At 30.8% G+C, this 20,565-nt stretch overlaps 4 protein-coding genes across 4 annotated transcripts; 2 read left to right on the top strand and 2 right to left on the bottom strand.

Moving 5' to 3' along the window:
- Positions 1-2,573: 2,573 nt before the first annotated feature.
- LOC107616305 (uncharacterized) lies at positions 2,574-4,048 on the top strand. Its single transcript, XM_016318280.1, has 2 exons — positions 2,574-2,762; positions 3,122-4,048. Exons 1-2 carry the CDS (start codon positions 2,574-2,576, stop codon positions 4,046-4,048), a joined length of 1,116 nt encoding a protein of 371 aa, XP_016173766.1.
- Positions 4,049-4,058: 10 nt separating this feature from the next.
- On the top strand, positions 4,059-4,702 carry LOC148546812 (uncharacterized). The gene is made up of 2 exons (XM_088498428.1): positions 4,059-4,140; positions 4,227-4,702. Exons 1-2 carry the CDS (start codon positions 4,059-4,061, stop codon positions 4,700-4,702), a joined length of 558 nt encoding a protein of 185 aa, XP_088354554.1.
- Positions 4,703-4,773: 71 nt separating this feature from the next.
- Positions 4,774-6,201, bottom strand: LOC110266966 (serine/threonine-protein phosphatase 7 long form homolog). The gene is made up of 3 exons (XM_021112068.2): positions 5,615-6,201; positions 5,425-5,521; positions 4,774-5,334 (listed from the first exon to the last, which is right to left on the bottom strand). The coding sequence occupies exons 1-3, from the start codon at positions 6,199-6,201 to the stop codon at positions 4,774-4,776; spliced, it is 1,245 nt and encodes a 414-aa protein (XP_020967727.2).
- Positions 6,202-8,688: 2,487 nt separating this feature from the next.
- NIP5;1 (NOD26-like intrinsic protein 5;1) lies at positions 8,689-19,345 on the bottom strand. Its single transcript, XM_088500573.1, has 3 exons — positions 18,579-19,345; positions 9,794-10,278; positions 8,689-9,245 (listed from the first exon to the last, which is right to left on the bottom strand). The coding sequence occupies exons 1-3, from the start codon at positions 18,810-18,812 to the stop codon at positions 9,041-9,043; spliced, it is 924 nt and encodes a 307-aa protein (XP_088356699.1). The 5' UTR covers positions 18,813-19,345; the 3' UTR covers positions 8,689-9,040.
- Between the last annotated feature and the right edge of the window lie 1,220 nt (positions 19,346-20,565).

Here is a 20,565-nt window from a genome sequence, read left to right as displayed (position 1 = left end):
AAATGTTCAACGTTGATGCAATATTATAAGATGAAATCCAAGGTCCTTCTAAAATACTCTTATACGATTCACCAATCACTGAAAAAACAACTATTCCGATTGCCAATATTGCAATTGCATCTCTCATACCATTATTCTTAGCCATATGTCTCTCTTTTTTTTTTTTATGCCAATTCTCTCTCAACTTTACCATACATCTGGCTTTATATAAACTTAAAATATTCCTTAATGCCATTATATGGAATATTGTTCTTCGCTTAATTTAATTCGTGTCTCCTCCTTATACCAAGAGTTACAAGTATACATACCAATATATAAACAAAAAGTTTAATTATATATATTTGATTGAGTTCTTATACTATCTTAGATTTTATAATTAAATTCTTGTCATAATAAAAATGTTAAAATTAATAAAATATTTCATTAAATAAAATAAATATACCTAATATATATTTGATTAAATATTCTGTATAATTTAACAGAATATTTTTTAATTTTAATATTTTTATTACGATAGAAATTTAATTAAAAAAAATATAAAAATCGAATTACAAATTTAATAAAATTATAGCAACCCAGAGAATACTTAAACCTAAACAAAATAATAACTTCTCATTGTATAAAAACAATAATAATAATAATGTTGTTATACGATATAGTTTATTATTTTGGTTAGCCTTGCCTACCTCTTGAATTTGACGAATTCATGAAAATAAAACGCCATGATATAATAATGCTAGTTGAGTTTTTCATAATAAGTTATTATATGATATAATGGTATTAATCAACAATGACTAAATATAGGTTAAAAGAATTAAAACAAAAGCTAGTTGTCCAAACATAATAACATTACAACAAAAAATCTAATATGGATGCAGATGCTCTGATCTGTACAATAATATTAAGTACTTGTTTGAGCGTCATTATTTTGATAAGAAAGATATTTTTTTAATAAATTTTTTTTTTTTTAACGTGTTTGAAAAATTTTTAGTAGTAAAAGTACTAAAAACAAAAAATCTTTTTTTTGAGAAGCTGTAATTTATATTTTTTTTAAAGATATTTTTCCTTAAAAAAAAGATGTTTTTCATATAATAAATAAATAAATAAATACTTTTATATCGTTATACCCAAACATAATTGATAGATAAAAAAATCTTTTTGCATGAAATACCCAAACATAAAATTACTTTTACTTTTTTATAAGATCTTTTAAAAAAAAATAACTCAAAAAAAATTTTTTTTTAAAAGTTCACCTAAACAAGTTCTAAGTTATCTTTTAAAAATATAAAGTTATTTCTCTCCTACTAAAAAATATCTTTCCACATAATTTACACACGTTTAACTTCTGATCTCATTTTTTTTAAGTATTAGCCAAATATATGAACCTTTAATCACAATATATTACTAAAAAATTATATGGGGAATTGTTTTATACCATTTACTTCATTTGATTGATGTTAACTTCTATTGTCTTATGTATATAGAATTAAAGTATTGATACTTAAACATAATTGAAACCAATGATTACAAATTAAACTGAAAATAATATAATATAATCAAGCATAAAGTATCATCATTATGAATAGCTTCTATATTTGATTAACTAAAATTTTTCTCCATCCATCAAATAATTTATTTAAGGGTAAAGTGTTCTTCTGGCCAATATTTTTTTAATGTTTTCAGATGTATTTATTTTTAAGAATTATTTTAATTTTATCTATTCTCTTATATTTTTTAAGCGTCAATCATTTGGGCTGATTTTTTTTTATATGATTTAGTGGTGTGAGTTATGCTGCGTTATGATTATTAGGAAAAATTATACTGTTATGACTGCGTTGCGTTTAAGAATTTGGAGGGAAGAAATTGGTGGGTCCGATTTCAAGCAGAGAGAGAGGAAGGAATACAAATCGGACCCACTGATTTGTGTGAGAGAGAGATTCAGTTTACATCAAATCGGACCCATCGATTTGTGGGAGCCCAATTTCATAAAACGGAGAGTGCAGTAATCGGACTCACCGATTTCGGGTGGCCAAAATTTTTTTTTTAAACCGGCAGTGCACCAATCGGACCGAGCGATTTGTGTGGCACGCGGTCGGTCCGTCCGATTCGCCTGTAACTACATACATAAAATGAAAAAAAAAAATCATAGAAGCCTCATTTCTTCATCGCCGGTCTCAGCTGATGTTCTTCCTCTTCTCTCATTCTTTTCCTTCATTCTTGTAGAATAGATTTCAGTGAGTGTGAGAATAGGCAAGTACGTATACTGATATGGATGATAGAGTTGTGTTGAAAATATATTATTATGGGCAGATTTTGTTGCAAACATATGAAGGAGTTCAATTTGTGTGTGAAAATCCATTAGGTGTTGTTATTCCGTTCACATTGTCATTTGAGGAATTGAAAGGTGTGATTTGTGAGAGATAGATTCTCAAAGATCTAGGAGAGTATCGTGTATTTTGTACAGGTATCCTTTATCTGTGTTTGGTGGGTTTGTTCAATTTCAGACCAAGTACGTGACGGATGAAGTGAGTATGCATGAAATGTTTTCAATGTATATGGAAAATTGCCACCGAATGTCGTGCATCGAGTTGTATGTTGAGTTTGAGCAATCTGAAGCGGACCGTAACATTGAATTGAAAGATTATAATAGTGAAAGCGAGGATGAATTTGAAAGTAACTATGAGATCGTTGGTCCAGGTGAAGACGAAGATGAAGCTGGCGGCGCCATGAACGCAGATGTGGCGGAAGTTACAAATGCACTAGTAAACCCGCATCCGTTTTAGGAGCCTTCTTTCATGCGGTCGTTGGATTTGGAGGCTATGCACGCACCGGAGTTTTCGCAATATATAAATGCAGGTGCGTAAAGCTAGACAGCATTGTGAAACTCTGTAGTAGCTGATCAATAAGTCAGATGAGTAATATATGTGATATGTGGATAGTCATTTGTGACCATAGCATTTGATTTTTTTTATTAATTAATAGTTTTTTGTTATGGATTATATTTAGTTGTTCTTTACATAGATAGAATAGCGAAAAAAAAAGACTATTATGATCTTACATGGTAAAGTGTGTTTATTAATTGAGTTGTAATAAATGATTTATTACTGAGTACATAATACAGGATTTATTTCTTTTGATGTATGCAGCGCTTCCTGTTGTGGCGGATGGTGATTTCACAGTGGGGATGGAATTCAGTTCAAGGGAGGCAGTAATCAAGGCAATAAAAGATTATACCATCCGGAGAGGTGTAGACTATCGGGTATATGAGTCGGAACCAACGACATTCTATGCCAAATGTACAGAATATGGCAATGGTTGTGACTGGTTAATCAAGGTTACCAAAATGCAGAAGAAGTACTGTTGGGAGATAAGGAGATACAATGGAAGTCACACTTGTACTAGGTCTACTATTTCTCAAGACCATTCGAAGCTGGATTCCAAGACAGTTGCAGAAGCAATTAAGTCGTTGGTAGAGGTTGACCTGTCTATAAAGGTAAAATCAGTCATTGATGAAGTCCAGTCAAAGTTTAACTACACCATCAGTTATCGAAAGGCTTGGTTAGCAAAGCACCAGGCGGTGGAATCAATTTTCGGAGGTTGGGAAGCATCATATGAAGCTTTGCCCATATGGTTTGAGACCATGTGTCACAAGGAGCCATCAGCAGTGGTTCACTTTGAAACAATGCCTGCTTACCAAGGGGATGATTTGGTTCCTGATATACGTGTACTGCATAGAGTCTTCTGGAGTTATTACCCTTGTATAAGGGCCTTCAGACACTGCAAGCCAGTGATGCAGGTGGACGAGACTCATTTGTATGGAAAATACAAGGGTTGTTTATTGGTTGCAGTCTCACAAGATGGTAATAACAACATCGTGCCTATTGCATTCGCCATAGTGGAGGGAGAGACTTCTGATGCATGGTACTTTTTTCTGAGTAACTTGCGTCAACATGTGGTGACACGTGATGGTGTGGGACTTATCTCTGATCGACACGATTCTATTAGGTCAGCTATTGAGAGAAGTAATGGGGGTTTGGTCTCCTCCTAGAGCATTCCATATGTTTTGTATCCGGCATATTGAGTCCAACTTCTTGAGGAAGTTCAAGGCACCTTACTTGCAGAAGCTCATCGTCAACATTGGTAAGTTTAAATACAATGAACTTTGAATTTATTGTAAGTACGATCAAATAGAATGGTGTTCATTGTTGACTGAATATTTTTCATAGGATACTCGAGGACGACCAGGGAGTACCAGATGCGCTATGAACGATTAAAGGAACGGGGTGAGGCTTACACCAACTGGCTTGATCGGATCCCACGTGAGCAGTATGCTTTGGCATTTGATGGTGGATACCGATGGGGTCATATGACCACCAATCTTGTGGAGTGCATCAATTCTGTCTTAAAGGGTGCACGCAATCTCCCGGTGACTGCGCTTGTTAAGGCTACATTTTACAGACTGAATGAGTTGTTCACTAGAAAAAGAGCCGAGGCTGAAGCCCGAATTAATGCTGGACTTGTGTTCTCTGAGATGGTGACCTCCAAGCTGCATGCAAATCAACGAGCATCGGGTAACATACAGGTTAGTTGTTTTGATAGAGAAAATGAAGTATTTGAGGTACGCGAGATGCCGAGTGGGGTTGAGTATGCAGTTGACCTACGCCACCGTTGTTGCGACTGTGGTGAATTCCAGGTTGACTGAATTCCGTGTCGACATGTGTTTGCTTGTTGTGCAAATCAGCGGTTGGACTGGCAAGTGTACGTTCATAATGTTTACATGATGTACCGGGACTGACGCTGAAAAATAATCAGACGGATGCGTGTCAGGAACATATGGTGCAAAATACTCAACCCCTGTTGTGGCGGTTCCGGTGGCGGTGGTGGTGGAGGTACCGATTCCGGTTCCGGTGCCGGTGGTGATGGTGGTGGAGGACCTTCTGGATTCTCTTCGAATACAAGGTTCGACAATTGCAAGTGGTCACCAAATGCTTCTCGGTACCAATGCATGTAAATTTCCAATGGATAATGTAAATGCACCAAGTCATCAGAGAGAGTGTGACTATACCGATTGGTCCACTGCATCACCCAAAAATAGTGGGTATTGGCCCAATCTTGATTCTTAGGCCCAGTTAGATTTTCACCGTGTGATGCACCTAGATCCTGCTCTTGATTAGGAACACCCTGTCTCAATCCAAATTGCCTCCTGACTCTATCAGATGTATGACACTCGATGCATTCAAAAGATATAAGTGGCATTGTGGCACTCCAGATAACCGAATTATGACGGATGTCTAAAGGAATCACGTCTGGGTCGATGTTTCCAATGCCATAAGCCTGCCAAATAAACTGGACACATCGAACCAGTTAGATGATTACACAACAATTAATTCACTTAACAAGTTACATAAGGTACTTGTATTTTACAAAATACATGTCCTTCTTGTAGATCATCCAAAACCTCCTGTAGTGCGCAAGCGTTTTATATCGGTAGGCATAGTTTTCACGGTCCCAGTTACGCCACCTGCCGTCGGACAATCCATTAGTTAAATTATCTTGTGGAAAACAAAATACAATTTCTATCAATTCTTTCAATGTATACTTTAATCAAAATTACCTGTTTACAATTGGAAACACTCGGGGATTGCCGGGAATCGGCGCTAGAAATGGTAGCCGGATCCAAGCCCAAGTGAGCAACAGTGTCAGTGGACCATCCATCTCCTTGCAGTCGACACGAGTTGCCTTACACAATGATCTATACAAGTATGCCAGGCATGCCGAACCCCAACTAAACTGTATGATCTGACCAAAGTTACGGAGCAAAGGTAAAAATTTCCAATGCACAGCTGCACCTGACTTATCTCCAAACAGAATTGTCCCAAATAACAACATTATGTGACACTTTACATACATCTGAATGTGCACATCATCATTCAACACTATACGATCTTTCAAACCCCTAAACCATGTTAATTTTATAAAGCTCCCTCTACAGTCCGTCTTCCTCGGTGCCACTCCAAATTGGTGCAAGCACTCGGCTTCCAATGCCTCAAAACTACTCATGGTCGGTCCTGTAACCAGAAGACCATTTGTCGGCAGACCGAAAATTATCGCCACATCCTCCAAGGTCACGGCACACTCACCAACCGGAAAATGAAATGTGTGAGTCTCAGGCCGCCATCTCTCAATCAGAGCATTACTCATTGCTGACTGACATTGGATAATTCCAATTTGTGAAACATAATAAAATCCAGTCTCGCGTAAATGTGACTCAACAATTTGGTTGTATGGATCCGACGGCTTTAAATGATCACACATCAACATCCGTGAACTCTACAATATCACATTTATGCTATAAGTACCTGTATAATATAACTATATTCTCAAAAACACAACTATCCTTACATGTCCATTATAACTAATTCCAGCATAATTGCATTTCAAATATACACAGTAAATCTGTTATACAAAAATCCTTTAATCATATTCATTATCTTATAACAAAAATTATTTAACCTTAACTAACTAACCAGAATAATTTCACGACTGATAAACTATTTATTTGTAAAACAGTATACTAATTTTATTATTGTTATTATTATTCATAAAACAGCATACTAATTTTATTATTATTATTATTATTATTATTATTATTAACACGGCATCATAATAATAATTTCCTAATCTAAGTTTAGTTATTACTAATTTATTGTCTAAATTTTACTAAATTAAAATTCAATTATTAATGATCATAAATAAAATAATTTATTAAATTTTTATTATTAATTATAATAATTTACTAAACTTAATTACTACTGCTAATAATAATAATAACAACAACAATATATCAATCTACTCTACTCTATTATGTACAGATCTCATTCCTTCTTCTCCTTCTTTCTTACATTTATTCATTCTTTATTATTTTATTTTAACCAATAAGGCAATAACCATTAAAAAAAAAATCCAATTCTTCCGTAGAGCACCATATCATACATACATACATGATTAATTCCTATTTTGATTTCTATTTCTAACCACCTAACAATAAAATCATACACATATACATAGTTAATCTCTACTTAGTGCCATTATAATATATATCGCTAATAAAATGTAATATTATCACTATTATTATTATTAAATCAGATTATTAAAAAATAAAAACTTACATAATTTGGATGCCCAAGATAATTAACAATATGAAACTCTGGTTGATTTACTTCTTTAATTTTTGGTCTTCTTGGCATTTTCTTTAAATTTTTTTGAAGGTTTGTTGTAGTCCAACAATGGTGATAAAGGAAGAAAGTGGTGGAGTTGAGTGTGTATTGAAGAGAGTGATACGAGAGTAAAAGGTATACTGTTGGGAAGGGGAAAACAATGGTCTTTTGGATGAGGGAATCATGGGCCAACCAAGGAGGGCTGCATGCGTGACGTGTGGACAGGGAGCCCAAATCGGTGGGTCTGATTGGTGCACCTGCCGCGTCCTGAAATCGGTCCGTCCGATTTTCGTCCACCAAATCGGTCCGTCTAATTTCCTTTACCCAGCCATCACATCTCCGTGAAACACCATAAACCCCTATATCACTACTATACTACATCAACCCCTCCATATCAAAATTAAAAATTTCCAATCATTTGTTTTTTTTGTCTGTATTTATTCTTATCCCATCCAAAAACTTAAGGGTAAAAATTAAAATAATTCAAAATATTAAAAATAAAAAATATTATTCGAAATTCTTATTCATTATTTTTTTTTTCCTCTTCCAATCCTGCCGCTTAAAGAAATACAGACCTAAATGCTTAAAGAAAAAGGCTAATTTTTTTAATATGGATAAAAATTATGTTATCTATTATTATTATTGAAATGATTAGTATTTTTTTAATATAGTATTAATTTTTTAAAATTATTATTGAATAAATTGGATGATGAGATTTGCTGAGGGACGAAAAAGAATATGAAATGAGGGTCGATTTTAGTGTATATAAATTTTTGGAAGTGGATCTTTTTTAATAAAAAAAATTAGATAATGTACAATATTTAATTTAACCATTTATTATTCTTTCTTTCATTTATTTTTAGTCCCACTTATAGAATCAAATGTGAAAGATTACAGTAGATTCTGTTTTCCTAAATTTTTTTCAAACACCACACAAATCCATAGGTTCAATTTCAACATTTAAATTTTATAATTGTTTAAAATTAAAATCGGATAAGCACAAAATCAGATGCACGGACGTGTGGATGCACAAAATTGAAAATTTATTATTTTTTATTATTATTTTTAATCATAAATCTAATTTTTTAGTCTAATTATTTAATAATATATTTTTATCTCATATTTTTAAATATTATTAACTAACTAATAATTAAAAATACTAAATTCTACTAATTCTCTATCATTTTTTTTATAAAATGATCGTATTACTAAAATAAATTTGGATCCTCTAAATTTTGAATTTCACTTTAGAAAGTAAAAAGTGATCTCTTATCATTTATTTTATAAGTAGGACCAAAAAAAAATATAAAAAATAAATTATTCAAGAATAAGAGATTACGTTTTATCCTCTAAAATAAAAATTCAAAATTTAGAGTATTTAAATTTCACTTAAATACACTTCAAAACTGAACGTGTGCATTATGGAGTTTTCTTTTCTAATAAACAAATTACTTTGAGAAGAGGATCGTTACACACACAATGGTAGTTCTTATTATAACTGAATCAAACCACAATACAAGCATGACATAGTCAAATCACGCTTCACGCCCATTAGCGTGAATGATAACGCAAAACAAAACACACCAAACACTTTTTTTTGTTTTTTGTTTTTTGTTTTTTCTCTTCTTATTATCTTATCATTTTTATTTTTTTTCCATGGATCTGATATGCACACCATACACACTTAATTTCACATAACTAAACATAGCATAATTAACCAAGGATCCCCCACACATTTTATTTATTTAATATATATATGGTCCTAATAATATGAAACAAAAAGGGAGGGGGAGGTAGCAGCATGTGTATATGTGATTGCTGGGCTAGCCTGCCCTGTCACGGAAGCTCCTAGTCTGTCGCGGCGGATGAGCATCGCTTTCCTGCAGCTTAACCAGCGTATAAACGCCGGCGCCTGCAAGGGCACCCAGTGTTGGCGCCACCAAGTACAGCCATATGTGTTTGTAATTCCCTGCGGCTACCGCTGGACCCAACGTTCGAACCGGATTCATCGAACCGCCGCTTGTTGGCCTAACCAATTATTCAATACATGCATACACCTTTATTTTTTAATGCTATGAGAAAAAAGAATACCTCAAGGATTTTTAAAAATAGACAAAATTAATCTATCTTCTAAGTTTATTACATAAATATTTGTACCAAGTGGATGCATCGATAAAGTTGAGCAAAATTTATTTTTGATAAATATATAATGACGAATATTATGATTATAAAATTATAGATGTTATGTTATATAAAATAATTTTAAATATTTTTTTATACTGTTATACACACTACAAGTTAGTGCTATCTAATAATTTCACTTAGGAGTTAATTAACTTAACCTACTGATACGTCATCGTCCCTTAAGCTCCACTTGGTCTAATAACTTCAATAGAACAAAAATAAAAGGAAATTTTTTATTTTCCAAATTACGAGAAATACTAGGAGTGAACATTTTTAGCTTAAAAAAATAGAGAATTAGTTTAAATGTTAAGTAAAAATAAAAAAAAATTACCGTAAATTAATCAATGAATCAGAAAGTAAAGAAATGAAAGGTTCCTTAATTACGAACGTACCCTGAAATGAGAATGTTGAGCAAAACAGTGGCACCAACAGCTATACCAGCCAACTCTCCAACAGCACGAGTATCAGTGGCAACGGCAGTTACAACAAACATGAGAATGAAAGTGATGATGAATTCAGTGGCAAAGGCCTGGCCAACAGTGATGTTAGAAGGCACGGTGACGCCGCCGGAGAGGTAAGGGTGGTAAACGCCCTTGAGAGCAAAGCAGGCGCAAATGGAGGCAGAGACTTGCGCGGCAATGTAGGCAGGGACATGAGTCCATGGGAAGTGGCGAAACGCGGCGAAGGCGATGGTGAGGGATGGATTGAGATGGGCGCCGGAGATGTGACCAATTGAGAGGATTATGAACATGACGGTGAGGCCGGCGCATGCAGCGTTGCCCATTAGAGTCTCTGCTCCGTTGTACTTGTTGTTCACAATGGGCCCTGCTGTTGCTGCAAATATCAGTATGAATGTTCCAACAAACTCTGCTCCAACCTGTTTTGCATTTTTTTATATCTTCATCAATAACACTTCTCATATTATCATTATTTTCTTCAAACATGCATGCTTTATGATCTTCCCATCTCACTCTCTGTTATTACTATTAGAGTATATACGAATTTTTAATGATTTGATTACTGTGTTGATCTTTATAGTTTTGTAAAATTTTTAATTAGGTTTTTATATATATTTTTTTAATTGGATTCCTATGTCAAATTTTTTTTCAATTAGATCTCTTTTAATAATACTTGACTTAATTATATAGGGACCCAACTAAAAAAAATTAGTGTAAGAATTCAAATAAAAAAAAAGTGTAGAGACTCAATAAAAAAATGTAGTACAAGAACTCAATTAAAAAAAAAAAAAGTATAAAAACCTAATTAAAAATTTTATAAAAGTATAAAAATTAATAAAGTAATTAAACCATTTTTAATTCTTCTACGGTACCTTCATAATCATATTTGGAAGTTCATTTCCCTGGTTTTTTTACATTTTATTGTTTTGAGTATTCATGATCTATAATGTACAAACACTGATATAGACACGGAACATTATAGATACAAAATATGTGAACATATAAATTTTAAATTTTTATAAAATACGAAACATGATATATATAAAGATTTAAGTGATTTTTCATAACAAATTTGTCTTCAAGTAATTTTTTTTAATTCAAAGGTAAAATTAGTTTTTAAAAGATTACTTGCTTTTTAATTGATTTTCAAAAATATTTTTTAATCAAATTTATTCTTCAAAAATTTTAAATTAGTATATATTAGTCTTTTCATCACTTCCATTACTAATATAATAAGTTTATGAAATTAGATCAAATTAAAACGTAATTGAAAAGAAAACTTGAGACATTAAAATTCTTTCATTTAGAGTTGATTCAATCTAATTTTATAAACTTATCATATTAGCTTACAATTAGAACTACTAGTTTATAGTGTCACTTAACATGTCACATCAGCAAATGTTGACATTATTAATAAAAGAAGTGACCAAAAGATTAAGGTGATTAACTTAAAATCTTTAAATGACTAATTTAATTAAAAAAAATTGGAGACCAATTTAGAGAATGAATCATCTTTCGAATGAATTTGACCATTTATTCTTTTTTTTTTTTGCTTACCATATATCCCAGTTTAAAAGGCCAAATACTAATCAGCTGCGAATGAACTTTATTTAAGGGTCTGTCGCTCATTAATATGTTACTATATTCACAATACAAAATTTAAACTCATAACACTTATCTAAACAAACGAGTAAACTGATTATTCAATTAACATAATTGGTTGTCTTTATATAAAGATAAAAATTAAAAAATATTAAATAATTTAATATATTAAATTAAATTATCATCTAATAATTTTTAATTATAATATTTATATAAAGATATTTTTATATGAATTGTTATCGTATTTTAACTCAATTTAATCAAATTGAAGGGTAAGGCTAAAATTAGCATAAGTTTTTTAAATTTTTAGTTTAATAAATACAATATATTTTAAAAAATTTATTGAAAATTTCAAATATTTTTAGTTGCATATGACCGCCTTCATTGAATTCTTGCTCAGTCCATTAATGGTCTCGTTACTTCAACTTGAGGATAACTTAAAATAAAGAATCAAGAGTATAGTACTATTGAAGTAAAAACAAGTATTATCTCTTAAACAAAAAAAAAAAAAATTTTATTTATTTAATATCTTAAAAAATATAAAAATCTTGTTTTTTGTTTTACTAAAAATTTATTTTTGTATTCTTAACTAACAAGTAATCTAAAATATTTGTTATTAAAACTCATCATATATTATCACTATTTTAAGTATTTTTTATATTTAATCTTTAACTATAGTAATTATAAACATATCAATTGAAAAATACTATCCATCTTAGATGAAAATATCAAGTAATAAATAAAGATAAAAAAATGTGCATTTAATTTGGATCTTTTATTTTATTTTTATTATATTCTACTTTTAGGATTTTTAATAAAAAATAGTAAAAATAATAAAATTTTATTTTCTGCTTTGTCTCATATTTTTTTATATATAAAACTTAAAAAATGTAAAATATTAAAAATAAAATAATAAATAAAAATACAAAGCGAACGAACTTTAATTTTTTTTCCCTTTAATGTTTGCTTATTAATCAATGCCCTTTGACTCTTATTGAGATATAAAAGAGGAAAGTACTTACCGAGAAAGTAACTTTTAATGTATTTGATATCTTATCTTTTTTATAATATTTTTTTTAATTTTTGACAAATATCCTAAGAACAATTTTATTAAAATTCTAAATATTTAATACAAGGGTTTGGCCGGGGAAATCAACAAAAGAATTCTTGAATCGATTAACATTTCTGAGAATATATATTTTGTGTGTTTGAAAATAACTATCCACTCTTAAAATGTTTGTTTCACAAATCATAACTATTTACTTAGAAAATTAATATAATTAATTACAAATAATTTTACAAATTAATTTTAAATTCGTATAACTTCAATATAATAATACATCTCAATCATTATTATTTAGCAAGTAATGAAGTCAGAGTAGTAAATGTTGGGTCTTGGGTGTGGAGTTATTCAAATCTTATATATAGAGTGTGGCCGATGAGACCAATGAAAAAAGACCTCGAATTGAAGAATTGAGTAGGAGAAGATAAAAAGTCAAAGGATAGAAAATCAGTACCGACCTAAATGCATAAGAGGTCAAAGGAAAGTGACTACTCAACTCCCCTAAAATTTTTTAAAAAATTAAAAAAGAAGAAAAAGAGAAGCTACTAGTAATAACTAATAAGTCAACGGGTCAATGGCAATATAGTAGTAGATAGTAGCAGCAACTAGCAAGAGACACAATCGATGAAGATGGGAAAGCAAAACTGCTGAGTTGAATTAAACCACACCAAGGAAGTGAGGAACAGATAGTCAAGGGAGATGGCTATTCGGCTAAGAAAATCCATCTGCTTTTGAAGAAAAATGATTAAATATTATTATTAGAATTTTGCTAGGTACTTGTTAAAAATACCATTTTTTTCAAACAAATAAAATGATTATTATTCATGCACTGGGTTATTATGAGAGTCAAATTTAAAATAATTAAAAATCCAATCAACAATCTATAAAGATTAAAAGATCAGATTAATTTTGGTAATTATGTCCGACTTGTATTCAAAGTTTAAATTTTCTCTACTTATGTGCTCGATGAGGTAAATACTATATCGGTATTCGAAAGATTCTGTCGCTGATAAAATGGTACCTGACTTTTGTTATTGACAAAATAGTTCTTGAAAGATTTTAAAATTTGACAAGTATACCCACGAGTTCGCCAGAGCACATCTCGGCAAGCACAATGCTGACATGGCCACTACATTTTAATGACATGGTGAAAACCCTCCCCCACCCTAATCCTTCCCTTCTAACGCATTTTTTCTTCCCCCTCCCCCTCCCTAATCCTTCCCTCCCCTTTCCTAACCCTAATCCCCCCCTCCCCAACGCACTCCCCCCCTCTCCTAAATCCAAAATCTCCCTTTTTGAACCCTAATCCCCATCCCTTACCCCTTTGAATCCTAATCCCCTTCCCAACACACTGTCTCACACTCTCAACTCACTCTCCCAAAACGGTAGTAGAGTTCAAACTTCTCAGTCTTACAGAGCCAGTGTCACCGACACCATACTGTCGCTATCTCGTTATCGGGTCTTTTGCGTCCGCCAGTGTTATCTATCTCCTTCGTCGGCATTGCGTCGTCTGTGTGCCTTCACCACTGTTGCCTTCATTGCTTGTATCTGCTTGCTGCTCGCCCCTAGTCGCTGCCTTGCCTCCTCTATCTGTGTTTCATCTTGGCTCCATTGTATCGTGCCTCCTCTGTCTCTGGTGTTCTTCTTCTAGCCTTGTCTAAATCTGCTTCTTGCTTTGGTGGTGTCTGTATTAAACTTTATTTTATTTTATTTTGATTATTGTATATGAATTTGTTTATTTTCTCTGAGTTATATTGTTATTAATATTTTTTAATGGTAAATTAACCTAACAATTTGGGACAATTCATGATTCGGGACAATTCTATTGATGTTGGATTGTTGTTGCTGTGAATGGTGATGTTGAGGGAGGGAGAGGAGAATGTGCGTTGAAAAAGGGGGAGTGGTGGAGATTGTTGTTGCTGTTGATATTGAGGTTGTTGTTGCTGCAAGTGATGGGGTTGAGGGAGGGAGGGGTAGTGTGAATTGGGGAAGGAGAGTGATAGAGGTTGTTGTTACTATTGATGTTAAAGTTGTTGTTGCTGCGAATGGTGGTGTTGAGGGAAGAAGGGGGGAGTGTAGGTTGGAGAGGGGGTTGCGATGGGGGAGAAGTGTGTGTTGGGGATGGGGCTGCGACAGGGAGGGAGTGTGTGTTGGGAGGGGGTTTTGAGGGTGGTTTGTCAAGTCACCAAAACACGGTGGCCACGTTAGCATTGTGCTTGCCGGAGATCAAATCCGACGAGCTTGGGGGTACGCTTGTCAAATTTTAAAATCTTTTAAGAACTATTTTGTCAATAACAAAAGTCAGGTACCATTTTATTAGCGTCAGAATCTTTCGGATACCGATTGGGTATTTACCTCTGCGCTCGACCTTATTTGACTTAGTGTGCAGAATCTTAACTGCATCTACAAATATGCTCATATATTTAAAATATGAGATCTTAACAACTCCAATATAAAAGGGACTAACCACCCCCACAAAAAGGAGAGGAAGTTACAAAGTGATGTGATCCAATCAATACTTACTCGACGTTATAGAGGTCGGACACGATGACAGTAATTCAGCTCTACTTATCTAAATAAGTAATTGACTCCTAAGATATCTCCTAATAATCTATAAGGGAGATCTCAACAACTTCTCTAACAAAAGAGAAGGATTATCCACCATCAAAAGTAGAACTAGTCTAAAATGTGGTTATCGATTCTACTATAAATATACTGAGATTCAAGGTATATTCAAGTCTTAATCTATTAAAACTTACCTAAAATTTTTGCAAACTTAACTATCAGAGTTTTTTGTAGGTACTACCCTCCACCTCCTCACGAGAAACTCAGACAATGGCATCTCGACACCAGCACAAGTTGGACGCTACTTTAAAAAGAAATTGGACCTCACATTCAAGTCCAAATCACCATTTTAAATAACTCTCAAAACAACTATTATACAACAAATCAAATGATAAAGATCCAAACTCTAAATAATCTATGAGACTAGGATGATCCAAAACTTGTCTTGAATTAGGTAGTCCAAAAGATTATACCCTAGGTAAAATATATATATATATATATATATATTCTCTACAGCTTGATTATTAATAGAATGATTGGTGCATGTAGCATAAATAATATTCTTTTCGTTTTTAAATAAGTGTCAATTTTGTTGACATGTTTTTTTTTTTTAAGTTGTTGAAATGTGTTAGAGCCAACTGAATTGACCTAGAGATATATTTGGGTGTAATTATTAGTAGCAATGCTGGAAGTGATTGGCCTAATGTTCGCTCGTGTGATAGATGTGTTTTATGAATAGGTAAGTGTGAGTTTTAGATGATTGTATTTCATTTATATTTTCTTGTCCTTTGGTTCCTTTTGGCTATGTTTCTATATAGGCATGAGACATTAACAAAGATATATAAAAACATAAAATTATGTTTAGTAGATAAAATATAAATAAAAATATGTATTAAAAAATATTGAATTAGTATATTTTGTGTTTATTTTGACAAGAAAGATAAAGACATTAATAAGAGATATAATTTATTTTTTTATTTTTTTATTATTTTTGTTAATTTTTTATTATTATATTTTTTTTTCAAAATTTTGAATAAAAATAAAAATAAATTAAACTTTTATAATTTATTATAGTTTATCACCAAATAAAATACAATAATACTAATTTTTGTGTCTTATTCTTAGTGTCTTGTCTTATCCTATTTATAGAACCAAACACAACTTTTATCAGTTTTATGTTCTCATCTATATTTTGGGTGTATTAGTTGTTAAGACTTGTATATTTTTAAAAAATATGTTAGAGTTATAAAAATTGAAAAATAAAATTTTAGAATTTTTTCACTGATAGTTATTATTTTTTATATTAATTATTTTACTAATCTATGCTCTCTCATATGTTACTTTAGGAGTTTGAGTAGAAAAAACAATATTGTTACATTAATTTGCTAAGTAAACACTTCTTCGTGGATGAACAAAATTTAGAAAATAGAAAATTATTTAAAAACAAAAGGAGTAATGAGTAATATAAAATAAGGTCTTGCTGCACCCTTGAATAATTTTAAAGATATCATAAATACAAAATTTAATAAAAAATAAAATTTTAAAATTCTAATGTACTAAGTATATCAATACTATATTAAGAGTAAAAAATCGTTTTAATTTTTTAACTTATATTTTTAAGATATTCTTCAATTAATTTCTATAAAGATTTTATCTAAATAAAAAAGTCAAAATACAAACATTTTAATAAATTTAAAAAGTGAATTCGACATTTATTGGACGCAATGGCTAGCTCTTTTCTTTTGACTGGGATTGATGGATGATGACGATAATGAGTTAATGATGAGAGAGTTATGGATCCACACTCATTTGACTCTGTGTTTTAAATATATAAAAGATATATAAATTGACAGGCTTAGGCTACTATTGCTCAATTATACACATTATTCAAGTTATTTTTTTTTAAAAAAAAAAAGATAGTTTTTTTTTTTTTCTATTGTTATCTCTGATTAGAAAGGGAAAATGAAAATCTCTCTCCCAGACACATACATATATAAAATAATTTACAAATTTTAATTTATTTATTTTAATACTGCATATTATTAATATGTAAAATATTTTATTTTAACAATCAATAATTGAATTTCGTTTCATATTAAATTAATTGGATATAATCCTTTTTAATTAAAACTAAAGTGTGGCGTAAAGATAAGGAATTAGTTTTTGTAGCTTATATCTTTTGTTAGTTAAGCAAAAAGCCAAAAATACTTATTAATTGGGACAAAAAGCATATAATAATTTATATTTGTTTTTGTAACTTCACTTCTTTTTGTATAGCTAATTTAATATATATTTGTAAGACCAAGCGTATATTCTATTATTATATTTATAGGGATTAACACTTACATTCGTAAGTATATATTAATTACATAAAATTATTTGAAAATAAAAAAATGTGGAACTAAAAGCTAAATATTTATAGAAAGGATTAAAAACCAAAATAACATAACATTCAAAACATAAACAAAAAAATACAGATATTTTTGTTGGGCCAACCGTGGAGAGCTTTTGATTACCGGAGAAATTCCGGAAAAAAATCAAGTAAGAGAACATAAGATAAGAAGACATCACATCTAACTTAAAACCTTAAAGTGTCAAGTTAATGAGTCTCTCATTTTATAAACTCCTCACTCTTTTTTGTTTTTTTTATGTGGGACTAACTTCAACACTCCTCACGCTTACAACACTAACAATTTTTGTATTATTATTATTTGGACGTTATCATTGTAACAGTAACAGAAACGGTTTACTTTGGCATTCACTATATCACACGCTTCTTTTTTTTCTTTTTTTAATTTGATAAAAGTTCTATTAATAATATATTAAAATAATAGACATTTTCTAATACTTTATAGTACATATTGTGTAAAACTGTTTGGATTCATGTTTTCTCATCTTAACTTTTCATATAGTTTAGTAATATATTTTTATTCTCACTAAAAAATATATCTTGACATTCGTGTTTTTTCTTTTTGTTAATAATCAGATATTAGACATATGTAAAATATACACCGTACCGTACGTTTTAATAAAATTATCCATTTGGATGAAATTATAAACCACACACTACTGATGAAACATTCCCAATCAATATAATTCATAGAGATATATCCTTAAACCAAAACAATCATGATAACAATTTTAACAATAATAATAATGAACAACAACAGTTCTATGCATGTCTGTTCAAGATTAATTGTTCACATGGCTCCAAACACACATTTTGCATTATTTTATTAGTCTCCCATTCAAGCACTTCACTTAGATCATGAAATATAATAATAAATTACTTGATTAAAATTGTTAAATTATTGACTAAAAATATTGATTAATATAAGTTAAAATTATTAATCTTTGAGATTTTTTAATTTAGTTATTATCATTAGAAATTACTTATTAATTAACGAAAGAAGATGGTAATTAAGAGAAAATGCAACAATAATTGATAGAAATTAAAATTAGTGGGTAATTAGTGAATTAATTACGTACCTTTTGAGCGAGAGAAACATTTGGCATTGGAACACCAACAGTGAAATCAGTGATGCAACTATGGCTCTTACTCATGGCAGCTGGCAAACACGTGCCGCACCTTCCCGCCATTGTAAACGACGGTTCGTGTGTCAGCGAGTCCACTCGAAGCGACGTGAACAGCGGCCCTCCCGGAGTATCCGGCGTCGCCGGCATAGACGCCGCTGTTGGCGTCCCGGTCTCCGATTCTGGCATTCTTTTTTTTTTTTTTTTTAATACAAGGTAATAAAGAAAGACTTAAATGATCAAAACTATACGGATTGGATAGAATAGTGGATACACCTAAGGGTTAAACACTACATGATTTTTCAAATTTGAGGATAAAAAAGGAATTTTTTTGGGTTTTTTTGAAGATGTTAAGGTAGAAAGAGGAAAATATTACATAATTGGTTGGTTTTTATTAAGGTTTTTGCTAAGGAATAGAAGGGGAGAAGGGACCCAGGTTGGTGATTACAAAGAGATGATGGTTCTATGTAGAAAATGGAACAAGAAACATAGATGATATGAATTTGGTGTTGTTAAGATTGGAATAATGGAATCAAGGGAAAACTTGTGGTGGTGGCTGTGATCCAATTTTGAAGTTTGAGAAGATGGAAAATCAGAGAAAAAAGGTAGTGAAGAAGGTGGAGGAGAGAGCTAAAGGTGGCTTAACAAATGGGGAAATGTAAAGTAGTTGGTCAACGACGAGTGAGGGAGATGGAGGAGAAGCCATGGATTAGTTAATCCCTACTTATATGAGTTTAATTATTTAATATATTAATTAATTTGTGTTGGTTGAGTAGTCAACCCACTCGTCCGTTTAAGTAAGTTTTATGGATCAACGACAAGTTTTTAATTTGTTATAAAACTATTTTATCATCAAAATTAAATTTTTAAAAAGTATAGTAAAATTAAAAAATAAAAAATATTACATAATTCTCCGATTAAAATATGTTTTATTGAATAATCGCTTAAGTTATAAAAAAATGGTTATTTTTTATATAATTATAATAGTTATGATTAAATGTGTTGATATAAAATGATTTTATACTGATTAATATAGATATAAAAATTAATTAATTTCTATGATATATGAATTAATAGTACTAAATAATAATAATTATTATTATTAAATAAAGAGTTAAGGTAGTGGTTATATATGAAGGTTGAGTCGGTGAGTTGCTTGCATGATACCCGAATACAGCACACTTTGAGTGATATTATAATCCAAAAGTCAAAGGCCGTTCTTGCATTATTGCTTTATTCTTTATTACGTGATAATTATGCAATTTATAATGTTCTGTTACGTGAATTTGTATTTTTATGAATATTTTTTGTTTTCATCATATATAAGTTAAGTTTGATACAAAATACGGCGAACCCACATCGATTAAATTGCACCAATCAAGTATTCTGTAATGTTAAGTTTGGTAGAGAGATAGAGAATTAATACTGAGAAACAAAAATTTAGAGATAGAAATTGAAATAAATTTTAGTATTCTATTTGGTATAGAGTGAGAGGCGAAAATTGAAACAAAAATAAAATTTTAATTTAATTTGTATAAAAAATAAAAATTAGAATTAATTAATTGAAATAAAGGTATTTTAGATATAAGATGTTATTAAAGTTTTAGTATCCGTCTCTAAAAATTTTAGTCCATGTGTTTCTATTTTTTAGAAGTACTGAAATATTAAAATTTTAAAAATAAAGACAAAAATTTTAATATCAATCTCTAAATTAATAATATAATATTAAATCTCAATCTTTTAGTCTCTATCCCAATACTTCAAAACAAATGTAAACTCTAGTAGTTTGCACAAAATTTCAAGAGAAGCACTCTTTGAAATTATTTTTTTCGTTGTTTTTTAAGAAGAAAAAGTTCTACCTTTTTGACAAATTAATTACTCAAGGATTTACGAGTGAATAAAATTACAATAATAAAATAAAATTATAGCAATAATTTGATTT

This window comes from Arachis ipaensis, chromosome B9, assembly GCF_059453495.1.
Source record: "Arachis ipaensis isolate K30076 ecotype BB chromosome B9, ASM5945349v1, whole genome shotgun sequence".
In the NCBI taxonomy this organism is placed as follows: Eukaryota; Viridiplantae; Streptophyta; class Magnoliopsida; order Fabales; family Fabaceae; genus Arachis; species Arachis ipaensis.
The sequence above is the reverse complement of the archived record's forward strand: the minus strand, read 5'-3'. Positions and strand labels throughout refer to the sequence as shown.